The 18,764-nt window shown below is 41.1% G+C and overlaps 1 protein-coding gene across 1 annotated transcript in view; it reads left to right on the forward strand.

Moving 5' to 3' along the window:
• Positions 1 to 18,764, forward strand: part of NYAP2 (neuronal tyrosine-phosphorylated phosphoinositide-3-kinase adaptor 2) — a 117,661-nt gene that overhangs the window by 76,227 nt on the left and 22,670 nt on the right. The window contains exon 5 of the mRNA XM_065748218.1: positions 11,438 to 11,650. Within this exon, the coding sequence (XP_065604290.1) occupies positions 11,438 to 11,650 (213 nt within the window). The remainder of the gene's footprint in view (positions 1 to 11,437; positions 11,651 to 18,764) is intronic.

Raw genomic sequence — 18,764 nt, forward strand, 5'->3', positions numbered from 1 at the left:
TTGAATCCTCTAAGACTCAGCCCCCTGTGACTTGTCTGAAGCTCTCACTGCCATATGTTAGTCCCCCCAAAAGCACAATCCTACATTTTATATTCAGCAGAGTGTATTTGGAAAATATTGCAGCAGTTATAGAGAAAATTCTCTCTCATCTTTATTGTTATTACTGCAACTGACTTTGTGGAAATTTTGCACCTGAGTCCAAATTCAGATTTTATTCACCGTCTTTTTGTTTGTAGGAATATTGAGTGGGTTTCTTTTTGAGGAAGGAGACTGCACAAAGCTTATTTCCCATGAGTTTAAGCTGCCCTATTCCTCCTTTGTGTATTATTTTCTTTGTTCTTCTGGCATTTTTCCCTTATTTTCCCCTTCCGTTTTATTATTGTAGAGATCATTGGAATTAGATTGGTGGGAAATTGGGATAAATCAGTGATACAAAGGAGACTGTCACCTGGGGGCCACATTTTCTGAAGATGGGAGCTTCTGCTGAAGCCCCCGCCCTGTTGCTGAGCTCACTCAGCACTGGCTGCAGCTGTGATGTGCATATCTAGATTTTATAGGCTGTTCACTTACTGTGCTGTGTTCCAGTAAAAGTTCTCTTGTGTGCTTTTAGCATCTTAAATATGCATTGAGGCACAATTATGAGGGTGGAGAGAGAAGAACAAAGGAAAATAAATTTTAAGGCCAAATCAGAAATGAAAACGTGGAAGATGATCACAAAGAAAGGCAGAAAGACGGACAGAAACCTACTGAAAACTGAAGAAAGATGTCAAGCATGAAAATCGTGAAGGAGTAGAAAAGATAAATATTGTGCCTGTGTGAGGTAACATGGGAGCATGCCTGAACAGCTTGCAGAGTCCTACAGAACATGATGTCAGCCTCAAAGTCTAAAGGGAAGCTGCAGAAAAGGTATCACCATCATCTGCTTTGCTTGTGGTATACAGTGAACTTTTCTAATGCATTTGGAAGGTGTGTGTGACCACTGTCAGCTGCTCTGCTGAAAGACAACTTTCCTGTGTTTGCAGCATATGCACTAAGTGTCCTTCATAAAGATGGAATGAGGGAGAGAGGCAGAGAAGGTGAGAGCAGTGTTCAGATTTTTGGGGGATATTTGCTGTCTTCTGCACCACAGAGATGAGAATCACTGTGTGAAAGTATCAAACTGACGCTTTTGCATGTAGGCATTCCCACACTCTGAAAAGCAACACATGGAGAAGCTGCTGGTGTGTGTCTAAACTGCACTTACCCCAAGGCAGTACAGTTTTCTGGGTGAAATGATCTGTGAACCCTTTCCAGGGGTGACCAACCCTTTCTGTTTCCTCCTAACTTCCTTGTAATTTCAGACATGCTTTGAGCCAATTTTCAAGTGTTCCTTCCATTGAATTGCAGAACATATTGGTTATCTCTGTTGTGTGCTCTTTGTCTGTCCATGACACACAAGATTAGCTCACACAGCTTACTGTTTCATTAGCTGCTCTGAAGGGCTTTGCACCTTATCTTGGATTTCACCTACAGAGAGTTTCAATCTTGAGCTTTAGTCACAGAAAGGGGGGGGGGGAAATTTGTAAATGTGCTACTTTGAAAGTTCAGCTGAAATGATTACAAATTGGGATGATTGTTAAGGTTTTTTTGTTCAAGGCTGGTGCTCAGTGTATTAGGAATCTAAAACATTTTATTATAAACTGACAAATAGTGTGTAAATGGACTGAGGGAGAGAAACAAATGACCTAACTTGGTAAAAAGGACCAACGTCAGATGGCCGAGGCCCTGCCATTCATGGAGTCAAAGTGGAAAAAACTTTGTTATCATTTGTTATTGCTATTATTTTCTGGTGGTGTTTTGACCAATAAGGTCATTCAGCTCACCACTCAGAAGTAGGACGATGACGTTTCCAAGATTTATGCCAAATGTGAAGGATTGAGCTGAAGAACAAGGATACTAAGAAGAAATGAAACGTGTGAAAGGATGCGTGGCAGCTCTGCGACAGATTGTGTGTCCCTGGGCGCCTTCACTACACTGTTACTGCCTCACTGAGCATGGCGTGCCAGCGATTCAGTCCTTCTCAGCACGAGGCATAATGCAAGGTTTGGGATCTTCTGTTTTGAATGGCTAAATCGGCAGGTATCATTCCATGGTTGAAATGCAGGCTGTGCCATTTATCGTCTTCTTGCTTTCCCTTATCAGTCAGTATGTCTATTCAAGGGGCCTTTAATCATTCAAATCACTGAAAGGTGGGATGTCCCCTCCGCTTTTGAGAGGAATGAGTTTCTTTGTTACTCATGGTTATAAAAAGAAAAAAAAAACTGTGTTCTGAGATGATATGCAGTGGTTTTGCTAATTGGTACTGTGACATAGTCTCCACTTCTAATTCAGCAATTTAGGCTCATCAGAAAATCAGGTCCTCCTGGGATCATGACCATATAGAGTCATTGAAGAGGACATAATTTCATAAATAATTGCTCAGGATTTTTGGAAACAGCTGCTGTTTCTGACTGATGTATATGGACTTATTTATTTCTTCTGTTTATGTTACTTGACTGCTTGAACAGTTTCTGCATAGCAATTTAATCAACTACTCTTTTTTTATGAAGAAGAAATCAACATGGAAAGAGTAAAAAAGAAAAATTAATAGCTTCTTTCTATTAGATTTCAAGTAAAATATAGTTTCAGGTAAAATACTGAAAAAAAAACCCCAGCTTATAAGTTTTTTCTTAACATACCAAACAATGTGGGTTGTCTAGAAGTTGTTGAAAAGAAAGGAAGGTCCTTTTAATTTGGTTACTAGCACCCACTTACTGTGTCACTGATAGGCAAAGCAACATGTTTCTGCACTTAAAAGATGTGGATAACGATAAGAGATTCTGAGTTTTGAGTGCCATTGATTTTTTTTTTCTTTTTCCCTAACAAAGCTTTTTAAGCCAGAGAGATATCTTGACCTTTAGGCCAAATTTTCAGCAGTTATAAATCACTACTTCATATTTGAAATCAGAAGAGCTACTCCACGTTACACCATCTGTGTCTCTGACTTCAAGAAAATAGATTTGTCCTTTGTGACTAGAACAGCTTGTATTCAAAACGGGATAGTCATACAGCAGAACGGTGGAGAATTTATTGTCTTTTTTTTCAAATGTGAGTACACAATTCAGGACCGGTTAATGGGTGCTCATTTCAGTGGTAAAAGACGTTCAATCTGGTGATGTTTTCCATAAGTAGATATTACCTTCAGTGAAACTGAAAAATAGAGCTTTGTCAATTTTTTTCACTGCATATTTAGGAAGGGTGGTATCCATACAGAACATTTGGGTACCCATTTTCTAATGGAAATGAGGGAACAGAACAGGTTAGGAGTCTAACTGCTTCAGCATGGAGGAATTATGCAGGTTTATTTGCATAGCCTGTATTTAAGAGTTGGCCACGTTAAAAAGCAGCGGCCAGCCCAGCAGCACAGCACTGCAACTCCCTGAGTGGGCAGCACCACATGTTGCAGAGGACGTGCCCAGAGCTCCTGGGCAGGTGGCTGTCCTTACTCTGTAAGCTCATCAGCATCCTCCTGCCTGGGGCTTCTGCGTTTGCCTTGTTTCATTTCTGTCTGCTGAAACAGTGAATGATTCTACTGAACATGGTGAAACTATGCTCAAGGAATCTGCTACAAGATTGTCTGTTGGTCTTTAAACTGGTGTGAGTTGGAGATGGTATCTGCTGCATCTTGTAGAGGTTGTTTTGTTTTTTTTTCAAATATAAAAAGGTGCTGGCATTATGAATTGCATTTTATTTCTAAATTTAAGAATCAGATTCTTTTTTAAATCTAGCACTCAAGTACATTTCAATAGTAAATCTAGCACTCAAGTACATTTCAACTTTGGACATGTTCCACAGGTAGATGTGTACAGAGCAGGTCAGTCTGCGTAAACTAAATTCAAGGAATGGGGTTGGAGTTTTGTTTAGAAAAACGACCTAAATCCCCCAGACAAATCTACCACCACCAAACTGAAGACCGCAAGCTCTAGGAAAGGGAAACACTCTGCATGAGTCAAATAGAGCGGAGCTTAACAGTTTTTATTATAAATTGACAAACAGTGTGTAAATGGACTGAGGGAGAGAAACAAATGACCTAACTTGGTAAAAAGGACCAACTTCAGATGGCCGAGGCCTTGCCATTCATGGAGTCAAAGTGGAAAAAACTTTATGTTATCATTTGTTATTACTATTATTTTCTGGTGGTGTTTTCCAGAGAGACAGAAAACTGCCCATGGGTCCCTGTTAGGTGGAGAAGGATGCTGGAAAAAGAGACTGGGAAATGAGTCAAGTGAACATTTTCCCCACATAGTTCTATTTGTTATTAAACCTCCACTGCTAAATAGTTTTCTTTTTGACAGTCTTATAATGCTCTGCTCCTGGATGGGAAACACCAGAGTGGTTATGATGTAATGCAGCTGCAACACAAAGCTGTGGTCAGCCTAAAGTGACTGAGAGCCATTTTTAATGTCTGTGTTCAACTTCTGCAGTTAGAAACCTCAGTTCTCCCCTCTTCAACAGTGGCGACTCTGAAATTTCCTCCAGCTCTTTCACGACGACAACTCCTTGACGAGAACTTGGCCCCACCCGCTCGAAATGCGCAAACCCAGAGCTGGCCCGAGGAGGAGAGGCCCCGCGGCCCCTTCTCTGGAGGTGGGGCTGAAGGAAGCTGCCTCAGGAGCGGTGACGCAGCGCAGCCGGGCAGGAGAGGGGCTGTGTGCAGCAGCTCCGGAGGAGGGCACGCAGCGGCATCCATGGCTTCCCCGCTCCACAGGCACTGTGTGAAAGTCCCTCCGAGTCGGCTCTGGCTGTCCAGCCTCAGGCGCGGGTGCCACGCGGCCGCAGCAGCAGCAGCAGCAGGCGGGGATCTGTTCACTGCCTTACCCCTCACTGTGGCACTGCGCGGTCAGGAAGTTCAGAGGCTCAGGGTTCTGGAAACAGCCTGTTTGACCGACAAAACTTCACACCCGCTGTCCTTTCTTTACAGTGGGATCCCTGGTTGAGTTTCCATTTCATCTCTCAGAAGGAAGTAGAAGCAAGTGCTCTACCCCCAGTTTTGGGATTTCCCACGATTTACTGACATTGAAAGATCCCCCCACGCTTCTCTTTGTCGGGAGGAGCATTCAGTCCCAGCTCTCTCCTCGTAGGAGAGGTGCTTCTGTCCTCCAGCAGCTTGGCTGCTGTTCTTTGGGCTCTCTGCAGCGTGCCCAGGTCTCTGGTGTAATGAGGAGCCCAGACCTGGACGCTGGGTCTCAGTGGGGCTGAGCAGAGGGGAATGGAGCGATGAGCTCGAGCCGCTGGCAGCGCTTCTACTGACACAGTGCGGGGAGGCGATGTCCGTAGAGCTGAGGCAGAAGAGCTGTGCAGTGCCTCAGCCTTCTCCCCGCCAGCGCTTTCCCATTCCTGTGCTGTCCCCAGGTGAGCTGACATTGATTTTTAATTGTCTTGGTAACACAGTTGTAAAACAATGTGTATACTCCAGATACTGCCTTCTTAGTTAAAGGAGTAAGGTGGACGTGAACGGAATCAGAATAGGCACACATGACCGATCAAAGGCAGGTTCAGAACAAACCGTAGTGATAACCCCATTGGAAACAGGAGGCATTATATTGTCATTACTTCTATAATGTGTGGCAAAGTAAAACCCGCTTAAATGACTCCCATTATGTACTATTAAAAACAGGTTTTCCTGTATTTTATTAAATCACAAAGATGACTGATTAAATCATGAGAGGATTTCTCCTCTTACTGTATGACATCAATGTTAAATGTATGTCTTAAAATTTAAGAACTTCTAAAACTTCATCTTTTAAGTGGCAGATAATGCTACTTATTGAAACTTAAAGGATTGTTGCTGTTTGTTTTTTTTTTTAAACTAGATTCTGGTAGTCTTAATTTTCATCAAATATTAGGACAAGAGGGCATACCCTCAAGTTACAGCAATGGAGATTTAGGTTGGGTATTAGGAATAACTATTCTTGGGAAGACTGGTGAGGCACTGGCACAGGCTGCCCAGGGAGGTGCTGGAGTCACCTTCCCTGGAGGTTTCAAGAAATATGAATTGTATAATTGAAAAATGGCACTGAGGACAGGGCTTCGTGGGCATGGTGGGGCTGGGCTGGCAGCTGGTCTTTTCCAGCCTTAACAATTCTATGACTACTTGCTTCCCTAACTGTTTTTCAGAAAATCCTGGGACTTAATGGGAAGCAGTTCGTTTACTGAATATACTTAATGTGTGAGAGTATCTCTGTCTCCCTTAGTAACACTTTAATGCTTTTCCAAATCTCCTTTTTGTATTTAAACTGTAATATTTTATGTTTTGCATTCCAAAGCTTTGGGTGACATTTTCTCCTAAATCTAGTCCTTCTTTTACCAGTCTCCAGTTATTTGCAGTGTGGGCTTTGTCTCTTCTTATCTTCTAGTTCTAACCAGGATTGCCCACTTCCCAGCCCTGGGATAGTCACAGAGTATCAGCCAAGTCTCCTTCCCTCCCTTTGAGGCCCGCAGCAGGCAGGGCTGATCTGTGCAGGTCTGTGCCAGCCAGATGTGCTCTCATTTGTATTTCACTGTGTAAAAACAAAAGCCACACTTCTCACAGGAGCGTGTGCTCAGTAAGCTCTGGGACACATTTCAGCCATGTCTCCTTAAATGTTAGATGGTTTGTGAGACTCTTTCAGGCTTTCTATTGATTTTGCATGGAACTAGGTCAGAGCTGCTTTTAATTGAACAAGCTGGCTGCTGCAACTCTCACTTAACTGTAAAAAGGGGTATTAAAAATTGATATGCAAAGCAAACTTCTGCCTAATTAGCAAGCAGATGAAGTCAGAATAGGCAAACCACTGTAGTTAATAAAGATGAGGAAATGTCTTTCATTGACTGTATAATAATATACTCCTGGTTGTTTTTTGTTGTTGTTGTTGTTGTTGTTTTTTTAATGGCTTATGCACTGAGCATCGCCCATGTTCCTTATGTGTGGTGTTAATAGCTGTTTGTTTTCTTTGCCAGAGGTTGTGATAGATTTACAACTGTACTGCTCAGACAACCACACATCAAGAAAATTATTAAAAGGCAGAACCTATTTTTAAATGAGTAATGCAGGTAAATAGAAGTTCCTGATGTGTAGAAAGAATGAACTGCAACACTGGGATTTCCTCAAGGCCTTAGCACTGCTCAGCGCACCATGTCCACAGCAGATGGGCAGGTCCTGCTGTCACGCTGGCTGTGCTACATGGGGCACTGCTGGAGCCATGGTGGCTATTTCCCTGTGGCAGGAGCTGGGGGATGAAACAAGGAGAGGGGTAGAAGCCTGAAACATTTCTCTGGTGGCTCCAGTCATTGAGAACATGCTGGTTACAGCCTAATCCCACATCTCCATCCCTGCTATGGCCAACTGTGGCCTTGGGGATGCTCCCCAGGCAGGTCATGTCACCCTGTAGGTTGTGAAGTGAGATGAGCTGGGGATGTCTGGGACTTCTCAGTCCCTGCATCTACTCCCATCCCTAGTGATCGTCCTTGTTTGCATGTGCTGAATTGTAGGCCTTGTGAGCAATACCATTTACTTCCCAAGCTATATGAGTTCTGCCTGGAGTGATGTATTATTTATTTAGGTTTATAACAAACACACAGAAAAAGAATAAATGAATAATGCATGGATGAATAGCTTATACATTTCATCTCACAACTGACAAAGATGGCAGACAGCAACCCTCGTTTAAAGTTTCTTAAGACAATTCTCTCCTTCCTTTCCCCCACAAAAGCCCCGAACAGTAATGCAGGTTCTGCTGTTTATTACCCAGCACTGTGCTTAGAGGCCATCAGGACCCGCAATTAATTTGTGTATAAGAGCTTAGTGGCAGACTGGCCACAGAGAGTATATTCATTTGAATGATTGCTTCTCAGGTAAGATGTTTTTCCTTAGCTGCGCTTTTTTAGTTTGTTTTGGTCTAAGTTACAGCTGATTAACACAGATTTGTTTCTCCCTTTCTTTATCATTTATGAGACTTTCAGTCCCGCAGCTCACACACCAGCATTGCCAGGTGTGGCAGCTATTAGGGGATCTTTCATAAAGGGGAAATGGTGCACATCAATAATAAATAAAATATGTTCTTGTACATAACGTTAGTCACCATCTTATTCTTGAAGTTGAAAAGCCTGAGACTTAGGTGAAATAAATAAGGAAAATGCATGTCTATGAATATTGAAATACAGTGACACCTGGAAATGCTTGAAACATGTGAATGCCTTTATGGCAGTTCAACCAACTGTATCCATAAATATTTAAAGCAGTGAATTATTTCTTGAAATTTACATTTTTATGTACCATTTCGGCTTACGAATTATTGAACAATAAAGATGCTTTCCATAATAATTTCAGCTTTCAAAATACAGCACTTGACTGTAAAAAGATTTGCCTGTGGCCATCATATGACACGTGAATTCCCATCATAACACCAAGCTTCAATATCTCCTAACTCCAAATTAAGGCTTTTAACAGCATGAAGTAACTTCCATCCCATCTGTGTTGCTGCGCTTTTAGAATAAAAAATAAATAAAATAAAAAGTTGTGTGGCAGCTGCAGTTATCTTCCAGAATACAAGTGTGTATGGGACTGGTTAGAGTTTGTGTTTGTAGTAAGGAAGCAATGTGGAGAAAGTGGCCTTTTAAGTCTTGTAGTTATGTTAGAGGGTTGATCCTTTGAAAATGTATGAGTTTCATTTCAGACTGTGATAAGGTCACAACAGCCAGGGGCTACATCCATGCTCTGCTTTCCGCCAGTGCCTCGCACCTTCAGCATGAGCAAAAGTATAATGAACATGTTCTTATGAGAAATAGTAATCTGTGCCACCGAGCTTGCTCTGTAGGACTGCTTCTGCAGCGTGGAGTTGTCAACAGCATGGAAACACCCAAGCAGCCAAGTGATGGGGAGAGTCACCCAGAGGTCCCAGTGTTGCTCCATGACCTGGAGGGGAGCTTTTTGCATTCCTGGAGCTGCCACAGGCGTGATGGAAGAGAAATACTGTTTTAATCGAGTGAGAACTAGCACTGGGATTTTTTATTGAGTTCGAAGTGTGATTTCCACTGACAATTATTGAGGAAGCTGAAATTCTTGTAAAATCACCCACAAATGATTTGCGTAAAAGGGAAACATTACAATTTTTGAAATTTTTTAATATACTCTGAAGCGAGCAGGAAAGTAATGTTACAGAAAATATGTTATAAAACACTGACAGGCTGTGTGTATCAGTGTTATTGATAATGATCACCAAATAATAATGATTCAGGCTCAGTGACGCGTTGCTTGACATTATAATCTGATTAAATCCGCTTTTTCATTTTTAGAATATATTACTTTTCAGATAAACTGAAAACTGAAAATCCCTTAAAGAATTTAAATTTACGAAGTCTAGACAGCCAGCTAAAGACTGATTTTCTGCACCTTATAAAGAAACAGACTATAAGCCAACTCTTTATTTAGCCTGAGTACTGCCATACTTTGCAGCTGTTTGCAGAGAACTGCTGTACTTTGATTCAGCTGATAATAAAGCTAAGCATGCACAAATCATTTTTATCAAGCACCGAGTACAAATGCTTCTCTTGTTGAGTAAGCTGAAGTGGACGCATCCTTAGCTCCACACTCAACCTGAGTGTTTCCATTGTAGCTAAGGGCTGGCTGCACGAGCACGTGAGATTTCAAGGGCTGGTGCTCAAGTAGTGTCAATGGGAAGCACACAGGGAAGGTTTTCACTGAGGTACTCACAGCGTACTCAGTTTCAGCTGAGTGACATAGTAAATTGTTTCTGTTGAATGATGCTCTGAGCTGGTGGGTATGTTTAAGGCCAGATTCAGTATTTTTGAAAGCATCTTCTATTCTTTCAGCTTTCTCTTAGTTTTGCTGGATGGCATGCAGGCTAGATGGAGTCGTGTATTGGTGAGGAGATGGTTGTGTGCAGTTCCAAAATATTTTGAAACTGTTCTGGTGTCTCCTTTTCCCACATGCACGGCACCGAAGAAAAGTGTGTTTTATTGATAAAAAGAAAAAAATCGAGAATGCATGCATCTTTCATGTGAAAAAGTGCATCATTATTTTTGATAAAGGTTCATAACAATATGAGAGTATTTTTGTTGGTAACTAAAACAGTTAAAATCTAGTTACAATTTGGACAAGACTCTTTGTGTTGGAAAGCCCCTTTATGCTATCACAGAGCTGTGTTACAGACAGTAACTGGTCCAGTACTGGAGAGGCATGTATCCCTTGGGGCCTGTTGGCACCTCTTGCTTGTGAATGGCTTCTGGCATTTTCCCTCCACTTGATTTTCCCCAGTCTTAGAATAATGCCTTCTGTAGCCATAAAAAGATTTTGAGACAAGGCTCAAGGGAAGTTCTTCTATCTTTATCAGTTGTAAATTCCGAGATTGTAGATACATACTGAAATAAAGGTACATCAAGGGTTAGATTTATAAACGTGGATGAATAGAACTGAGTGTATCATGTAAGGAAGTCTTTGGGTTTATATATGACGTATAAAATCCTCAACTCATACTAATGTTTTATAGTAAAAGGAATTAAACAGTTAAGCAGACCTTCAATAACTAATGCAATACTTATCTGTTATGACTTGGTGATCTAATGTTTCTTCTGTGCATAGTTTTTCTTTTGGAACTTTCACTGCTACAGATGGGATAGATCAGGAATTAATTGTTTCTCCACTGCATTGCTCAACCCACAAGAAAAGAATTGAGGGTCTCAAGAAAGAAACAGAAAATCAGCAGCCATGAAGAAACCAGACAGTACTGCTTCACTTGAAAAAACATTCCATTGTTTTTTGAATTTTTTCTCCTTGTATTCACTCATGGTATTTCAAGCAGAAAGTCATTTTTACGATTTCAAGGATTTTTCAACCAAGTGACATTTTATTCCCTAGGTTACAGTGTTGGGCACGCCTGAAATACTAGCACAGGACAGTTTGTGGATTGTGTACTTTGTACTAGTGCTTATGAAGGAGTGCACATACGTTGCTTGTACAGTACTGCCTTAGGAGGCAACTTCCTTAGAAAATGCCTGGAGAAGAACTTGTTCACTAAGAAACGACATCTGAAAAGAATTGAATGATTTTCCCAAATTGTTAATAAAAACAGGTTTTGATAGGATATCATTTTCAGAAATATTTTCCTGGCATATAAAAGCTCAAAGAGAAAAGTCACATTCTACTTGTCTCCTACACTGTGTATTGCTTTAATTTAAAAGTGTGTTGAAACCAACATAAACTATAGATTTTTGGCCTAAATGGTAAAAGTAATGATATAAATCGCCCCTGGCAGGTGGATGGTTGGTAGACTGCAATTATAATATTGAACAAAGGATTGTTAGATAGCATGGGAAATTAGCAGGCACTCCATAATGAAACGAACATTTTGTATTTTTGTAGAACCACTGGACGAACTGAAGATCAGAAGTCACAGCACTGAACCACTACCAAAGCTGGAAAACAAAGAGAGGGGAGGCCATCATGGGACAGCTTCTTCCAGGGAGCCAGGGAAAGCTCAGGAATGGGATGGAACGCCGGGCCCACCCGTGGTCTCCAGCAGGCTAGGGAGATCCTCTGTCAGCCCAACCATGTTGGCTGGAAGCAACAGCTCAGGTATGTGAAACAGCAGAGCAGGGAAGGTCTCACTAATCTCCTTATGAGCTGAGGGATCTCTAGAGAGGTAAGTAAGCATCTGGATTCTTCAGACTTCCAGATTTCTTCTAGAATATGCCCATTAGCTACTGCAGTAGTAAGTGTTGTGCTATCTACTTGGGTACTTGTTGTACTCTACTTAGGATTGGGATGGTGGCAGGAAATATAAACATGTACATTTGCCATTCAGCTATTTTAAAAGAAGAAAAATTCTGTTTGACATTGAAGAAGGATGCTGTAACAAAAGCCCTTCTCAATCCCCAGATGACAACTCAGAGAGTTGATAAATTGAGATGTCACATAACAGTAACAAAAATGTACTTTACAGAAACATGGCTGTCTTCTTGATATGCTAAGTGAGTGGACTCAGCAGCCTTTTTTTATACCTATTCATAAATGTCTAGAAAAGTGACAATGGATTTCAAAAGTCTCAAATTCATATCTATCCATTTTATCAATCATATTTCATATATGTAATATAGTGAATTGCCATAAGCTGTGCAAAACAGTGCATCTCATTCTATAAATTGTCTAAGACAAGCACAACTGCTAAATGAGTGTACATCTAAATCGATACGTATAGCTCTTGGACAAGGACTGCATTGTCACTTTTTGAGATTTGACAGTTCCCTTAGAATAATAACTTCATTGCTTATTGCTTGGACTGTGAAAAATACCCACTTCAAAAATACTTGCCATGTATAGTACTAAAGCCTTCTGGCTTCAGTAAAAATGAGGCCATGAAGGCTACTCAAACAAGAAATTATTCCTTCAGGAGTGGTCTGCTGGGCTTTCAGTGGCAGTCATCAGTCTTTACACTGCTGACAGAAGAGGTACCCAGCCCTCACCCAGGGCACTGCTTTCCTGTGAGATAATGGAACTCTCATTTTCCCTTCCTTGCTGGAAATTACACCAGAATCTCAGTAGGTAACTTGAGCAGCTTTTACTGATATGAGGTAGCATTTTCACCAGCTGTGTAGTCCTGCTTTTCTTGCTGCAGTATGCTCCCCAGACAGTCCTGCCTGCAGGAGCAGAAAAGACTTCTGCAAATGTCATGACTCCATCACAGGTTATTTTATCTTCTTTACTCTTCTGTTCTCATAAAGCATACTGGTAGCTAGAAATTTTCCAGGTTAGCTCATAGCTTTGTTAAGAATTTCTTTGTTAAGAATTGTCCCAGTGTATTATAGCATCATCAGTGCTGAAGCAGGTAAGAGACTGGGTTACAAGTACCACATCAAAATATCAGGACATCTCATAACTAAACCAAAGGTGTGTAGCAGCATTTTCTGTTCTGCTGGATGACACTATGAAGCAGAACAGAAGGGAAAGGAAAATTTAAAAGTGAGTTCTTAGCAAAACATAGCACTTCTGCTCAGCCTTTCTACATAAGTTTTATTTTAAAGACTTGGTTGATCTCCAAAAGCAGACAAAACATTTTGGCCTCAATCTTGATCTGGCATCTGCAAACTGTAAGTTGTTGAATCATGCCTTGAATTAGTTTACTGTGACTTTCTGCTGCATAACTAAGACTTTCAAAGACTCATGGTAATAAATGTAACAGAAATATTTATTGGCTGAATTGACTCCTCTTTTGTGATGAAAATTTGTGAGCTGATCATGATTTTCCCCTCCCCACAGTTTTTATGACATTTCATTTGATGAATTTGATGAATATTGCCTCTCATCTGCCACGAATATTTTTCCTGTGTCTCTAGCTGTTGCCTGAGCAACGTAGCTTACCTTTAATCGGTGAAGCATTGCATTCCAAACGCTCTGTATAGTTCTCGTCAATGTACTGATACATAAACTATAACAGTTCATTCCTTGAAATTAAATTAGAAGTGTAACAGAATGCAAGAAAAGAGATTCTGTACATCTGTATGGGTACAAATGCTTTCTGGAATCAACGAGAAAGTGTTTCTGTGTGTCCTGGTTTTAGCTGTGCTAGGAATTTGGAATTTAGATGTACCACAGGATCAGATAAAATCAGGGCAATCCCCACTATTGTCGTCATCATCACTGTTCTCTTTCCAACAGCACAGATAGAAGAAAAAAGGGCCTATTTTTTTGTGTAGTTGTGTACTTTAAAGACCGCAGTACCACAGTTTCCTGCCTACCTGCTAGGTTGCAGTGGTCCAGGCACTTGTTAAGGCACTGCTGAAATGAAGAAAATGAGGTTGAATTGCTCTGTGGTGAAACAAAAATGATCTGAAAGGACTTTTCATGTGTGTTCAATAGACAGCTCAGCTGAGGAACTGGAGAGAGTCTAAATGAGTATTTGTGGATTCTCTGCACCTGCTGGTAAGGTCTGCAGGGAAATGAGCCATCTCCAAAACAGATCTTGAAATCTTGGTCAACCTGTTTGAATGAGCACAGCCTGTTGGAAGCACAAGGGTATCACTGAACATAATGGCTGATTTTCTCTCATCTGCCCCACACCTTGTAAAGGCAAATTTTTGTTTCTTGTCGTCCTATTGTTTGGAAAGCACTGTAAGTGCTTTGGGGACATGCTGCCCTTTAAGAAAGTCATTGCAATTCTAGCAAACAGCCAGATGAGATCTGTGAAACAGAAGGTTTGTGATAACTTCACTCCAGGAGCTTTGCAGAGTATTTTCTGGAATGTTGCCTCTTTTTTTCTAACTGCATCTACGAAGCAGTATTTTGCATTGCCACCTGCTGCTACAGACAGGCATTGCACTGCCTTTTGTATCTCATAGAGGCTATTCACTTGCACACTGTTTTTGAATTACCATTAGCTTGTCATTCAGGCAGTTCATTTTGTATTCAAGCTGAAAACGCTGCAGATAATCATGAAGGGAGTAAATATCTGCCCTTCATTGGAATTACTGGTTATTATTGTGTGGATTTGCAGAAGTAATGAATAGTTAAGTTCATGCTGTTAGGGAATGAAGAGATTCTTGCAAAGCCCAAGGTGCAAGTCACATTTATTGGTACAAGAAGGGAGCAGGGGCACAGCAACACTTCATACTGGGTAGGGCTACTTCACTCAGAGAAGACTCCCAGACTCAGTACTCCCACCAAACTCTAATTGCTCTTCTCAGGCAATATCAGTATTACTAAATCCTCAAGGATTCTCCAAGCATAGACAATTAGAAGTGATGCTAGAAGTGTACAGTATGGGGTAGCCAGCCCAAGGAGTCCAGGCAAGGACACAGTGCTTTCAGAGCTTACCTACACTGGTTATCCATGTTCTTAGCACACAAGCTGTGCCCAGGCAGTGACTGGAGCAGTACTGGGCACTGTGCACTGAGGGGACCAAGCCACTGTGCCATGAGCCAGGTGTGTGATCTCTGGTGTGCTTCTCCACCTCATCACAGAGCCTGACTGCAGACACACACACTGCTGTGCACAGTGGCAGCATTACAGCCATGTGGAACAACGTGGTTGCTAAATTGTCCTTTTGGTCCCGGGCCCTAAGACTGATGGCTACCAGTGCCAGAAGCTTCAGAGAAAAACAGAAAGAACTGCTAAAGGAAAAAGCATTGCCATTGTTTATTTCTTACCTCATTGCCTCAGCTGTTGACATGGACCTTAAACACGATGGTTCAGAACAAATCCTAATTTAAAACATACCCCATCTAATGCAGATGTGTTTTTTTCTCATCTTGTTTGGTTTTGAGTACTGCTAAGCTTTTGGCCTCTTAGTACCTGGCAACACTGAGTTGCATGGGTTCAGTGCTTCCTTCGTGAAAGTTTGATGTGTTGCTGTGCTATTTTGGCACTGAGTGGCTTCTGCACATGAAGCCCTGAATATTTTCTGTAAGTGAAAGAATAATATATAGTTTATTTCACTTTTAAGGTTTCATAATTTCAAATTATATTTCAGCTTACTCTTCTTTTTTAGCAGACCAACGCAGCCAGGCCACTATGATGATAACAGGATTTATTATTCCAATATGCATGTTTTCTTTTTCTTCTTTATTTTTCTTTTCTTTTTTTGCATGTGATTACTCTCAGCCTGTCACATTGCCCTGTTTAATTCAAAACGTGCTTCTTGGCAGCTGTAGCAAATAAGCAATATTTCTCTTTTCATGTGCAAAGAAGAGACTGTGACAGGATAAGAAGCTTCTCCAATGTAAGTGACAGCCAGAGTATTTTTTTGAATTAAGATTAGGATAGGCAGAATGGAGTCTTCCTTGGATGAATAAAAGAACTCTTCCCGTTAAGATCCAAAAATAAAAACTGTTCAGAGCTGTTGTATTTCCGAAGAATATAGAAAGCCATAACACATTGGTATAAAACTGATAGAAAATATTTCCATAAAATCTTGTCTCTTCTCAGCATTCTGCTTTGCTTAGTGAAATCCAGCAACTCTCTCTGCCCCAAATGCAACCAGCCAAGCTTCTGCATCTTCAGCTAAGATGACAGCAGTTTGTTGAGATTTTGGAAAACAGGCCATTTATGTGAGTTCTTAAAGAATTAAGTACACAATTTTAGACAGCCATATTTGTTACTAGAAAGTCTGTATTTCTGTGTTAGGTATTTTCTCCTAAAATGGTTACCCTTGATGTTGTGTCTGCTTGCTGGCAGTATCAGGACTCAGCTTTAAACATGAGATTCCGGTAATGCTGTTCCCAGTGCAACAGGCCACATTTGCTCATTCCCTACCATTGGGATTGCTGTGTGTCTCGTGGCTGCTGTGGGTGACATATAAGGGGACATGACCTAGGGCTGTCACACGGCCAGCTGATCAGGCACCCACTACTAGCACTGTGCTGCCTCAGCACCTGGCTCCTAGACCTGGCTCTTAGCAGTGTTTTCTTCATAAAATGGCACAGTCTGAGGGAACTGTCATTTGAAGCTGTGCAGAATAATACCACAGAGGTTTCTTCAGTGAGATAAAGCAGTTGAATCTTTCGTGCATAACCTAACAAAATAAAACCTACAGAGCAGCTAGGTAGCTGGCCTGAATAATCTGCTGAATTCAATCTTTGTGCTGCCCACTCATTGCAACGAGCATCTTTAATGGTTGCTGAAGTGCACTGCATCCTTGGCTCCAGTCCAGTAAAGCACTTAGACATATGCTCATGAGTTCCCTACCTTGGCAGCAGGCTTCTAGCCCTTGTCAGCATTGAGTGACTTTACAGCAATGGCAGAAGGCCCCTAGTTGTGAATGCAGAGCAGGGTTTGTGTTCAGAGTGGAGTCTGTGGAACTCTTTCAGGGCATTTTGCTTTAGAACCAGAAGATACATCCTCACAGTGAAGTGAAGTACAGCACAGAGCTGAGGTGCCACACCAGATTTATCAGTGTGGAACCATATGTGCTTTAGCTTCCACTGTTGTGGAACCTGAACAAATGGGTCCACCACAGAGTACAGATGTCTGCAGAGCACATCCTTCCCCACATGCTCATCAGGCTGACTGTTAAACTGTGCCCTGCTCCACACTGTGTACTGCAGTCACAGAAGGGACTTCTCACGTGTTCTCAGGACTGCTCATTTCAGCTGTGAAGAGCGACCTGTGAGAGTACTGTCCACATGATATACACAAACCAAATGCTAGACACCGTGCCTGGGATGTGTTGGCAGATATGTTCCACCTTCGACATTCTCAGCAGGAAATACTAAAACTCATTTTCATTCCAGAATCAGGATCTGTATTGATATGCAGACCTTGCAGACAAGCTGAACTGGCCATTTAAAGCGCACAAAGAGCTGAAGATACTGCAAGTGACTGGACAGTGGACAAAATGACTTAAGAAAACCTCTTTCTGTTTTTTAAACAGCCTAAAGTAGAAGTGATTTGAAGTGAGCATTGTATTCAAAAACCAGTTAAATTTGGTACCTTAATGTCCAGTTGAAAATTAACTAATGCTGCAGAATACAAAATAGTGAGGTGGGCATCACTGCTAGTGATACACAGTGTTTAAGGATTTTTTTCTATAGAAGTGTACAGTGGGAAGACATTACTCAGAGCACTAATTAGAGTAGAATAAAGTATTTATTTGGTCTAAACATATTCCCAGAGAGACCTGTGGAATGGCAATTAAAGAAACCATTTCCCTTTCACTGCATAACCTAACTTCTTGAACTGAAAAAAAAATATGTATCTAGATAGAACAGTCTCAGAAACTGCTCTTGATGAAGATCACCATGGAGATTGCAATAGTTTCCTTCATACACTAAAATATATTACAGGGAGATAAAGGAAGTAATCCTTCATCTGTATGTGATAGATTTTATTTCTTTGATGCCAGATAAAAGGAATCTCTTTGGCAAGGAAATGGTAATCTCTTACTGTTGCACGTGTATCCAAATAGGAAATTATGACACTTCTCTCTGCTTTTCCAAAGTAAAAAAAAAAAACTCAGAAGCAATGGCAAACAATGCCATGGAGTTTTTGACATGTAGAGCGTCTCATTTTGCTTGTCACAGCAAAAACAGAGCCTCTACTTAGCAATAGGGGAATAATGACCAAAAAAAGCTCTCTTCCTGCTCTCTTTGAAACCCCCAAAAAGTTCCAGGGGGGGAAGAGAGACCCATTATTACCTCTATATTACTGAAAAAAAAACCCAGCTATCTGGCACACAGACGATGTGAAATCAGAACAAAAATAGAATCAAACTCTTGAAATAACTACCCAAATAAAAAAAAAAAAAAAAGCAAAACAACAGATCATATACAAAATGTAAGGTTATGGGGGAGATCTTTGTGCTCCTTTCTGTGTGCTTATTGCCATGTTGACTCATGGTGTGTTTACAGACTGACTAGGAATGAGTGAACTGAATAATGCATTCGTCAAACAGCATAAATATTTTTGCTGCTCAGCCAGCTGGATGTTAACCAACCTATTAATATTTAGTTGATGAATATTCACCCATACAGATGCTTTCACTGGTCTAAGTGCTTCAGCTTAAGTGGATAGCTCTTCTCCACACTCTATTGAATTCTGAATTCCTATGAAGATAAGCATTTAAGACAACAATGAAAAAGCATCAGTGAGACTGGAAGGACACGTTTCAGCACACTGCTGGTATGTGCTGTGACCTGTCAGCTGCCCTCAAGTTTCCAGCCTGCACCTAGTGACCTTAAAGACACGCTAGTGGTGGACA

The sequence above is a fragment of the Cyrtonyx montezumae genome, unplaced genomic scaffold, assembly GCF_038088225.1.
Source record: "Cyrtonyx montezumae isolate F1298 unplaced genomic scaffold, pur_monq_1.0 scaffold_5, whole genome shotgun sequence".
Classification (NCBI taxonomy): domain Eukaryota; kingdom Metazoa; phylum Chordata; class Aves; order Galliformes; family Odontophoridae; genus Cyrtonyx; species Cyrtonyx montezumae.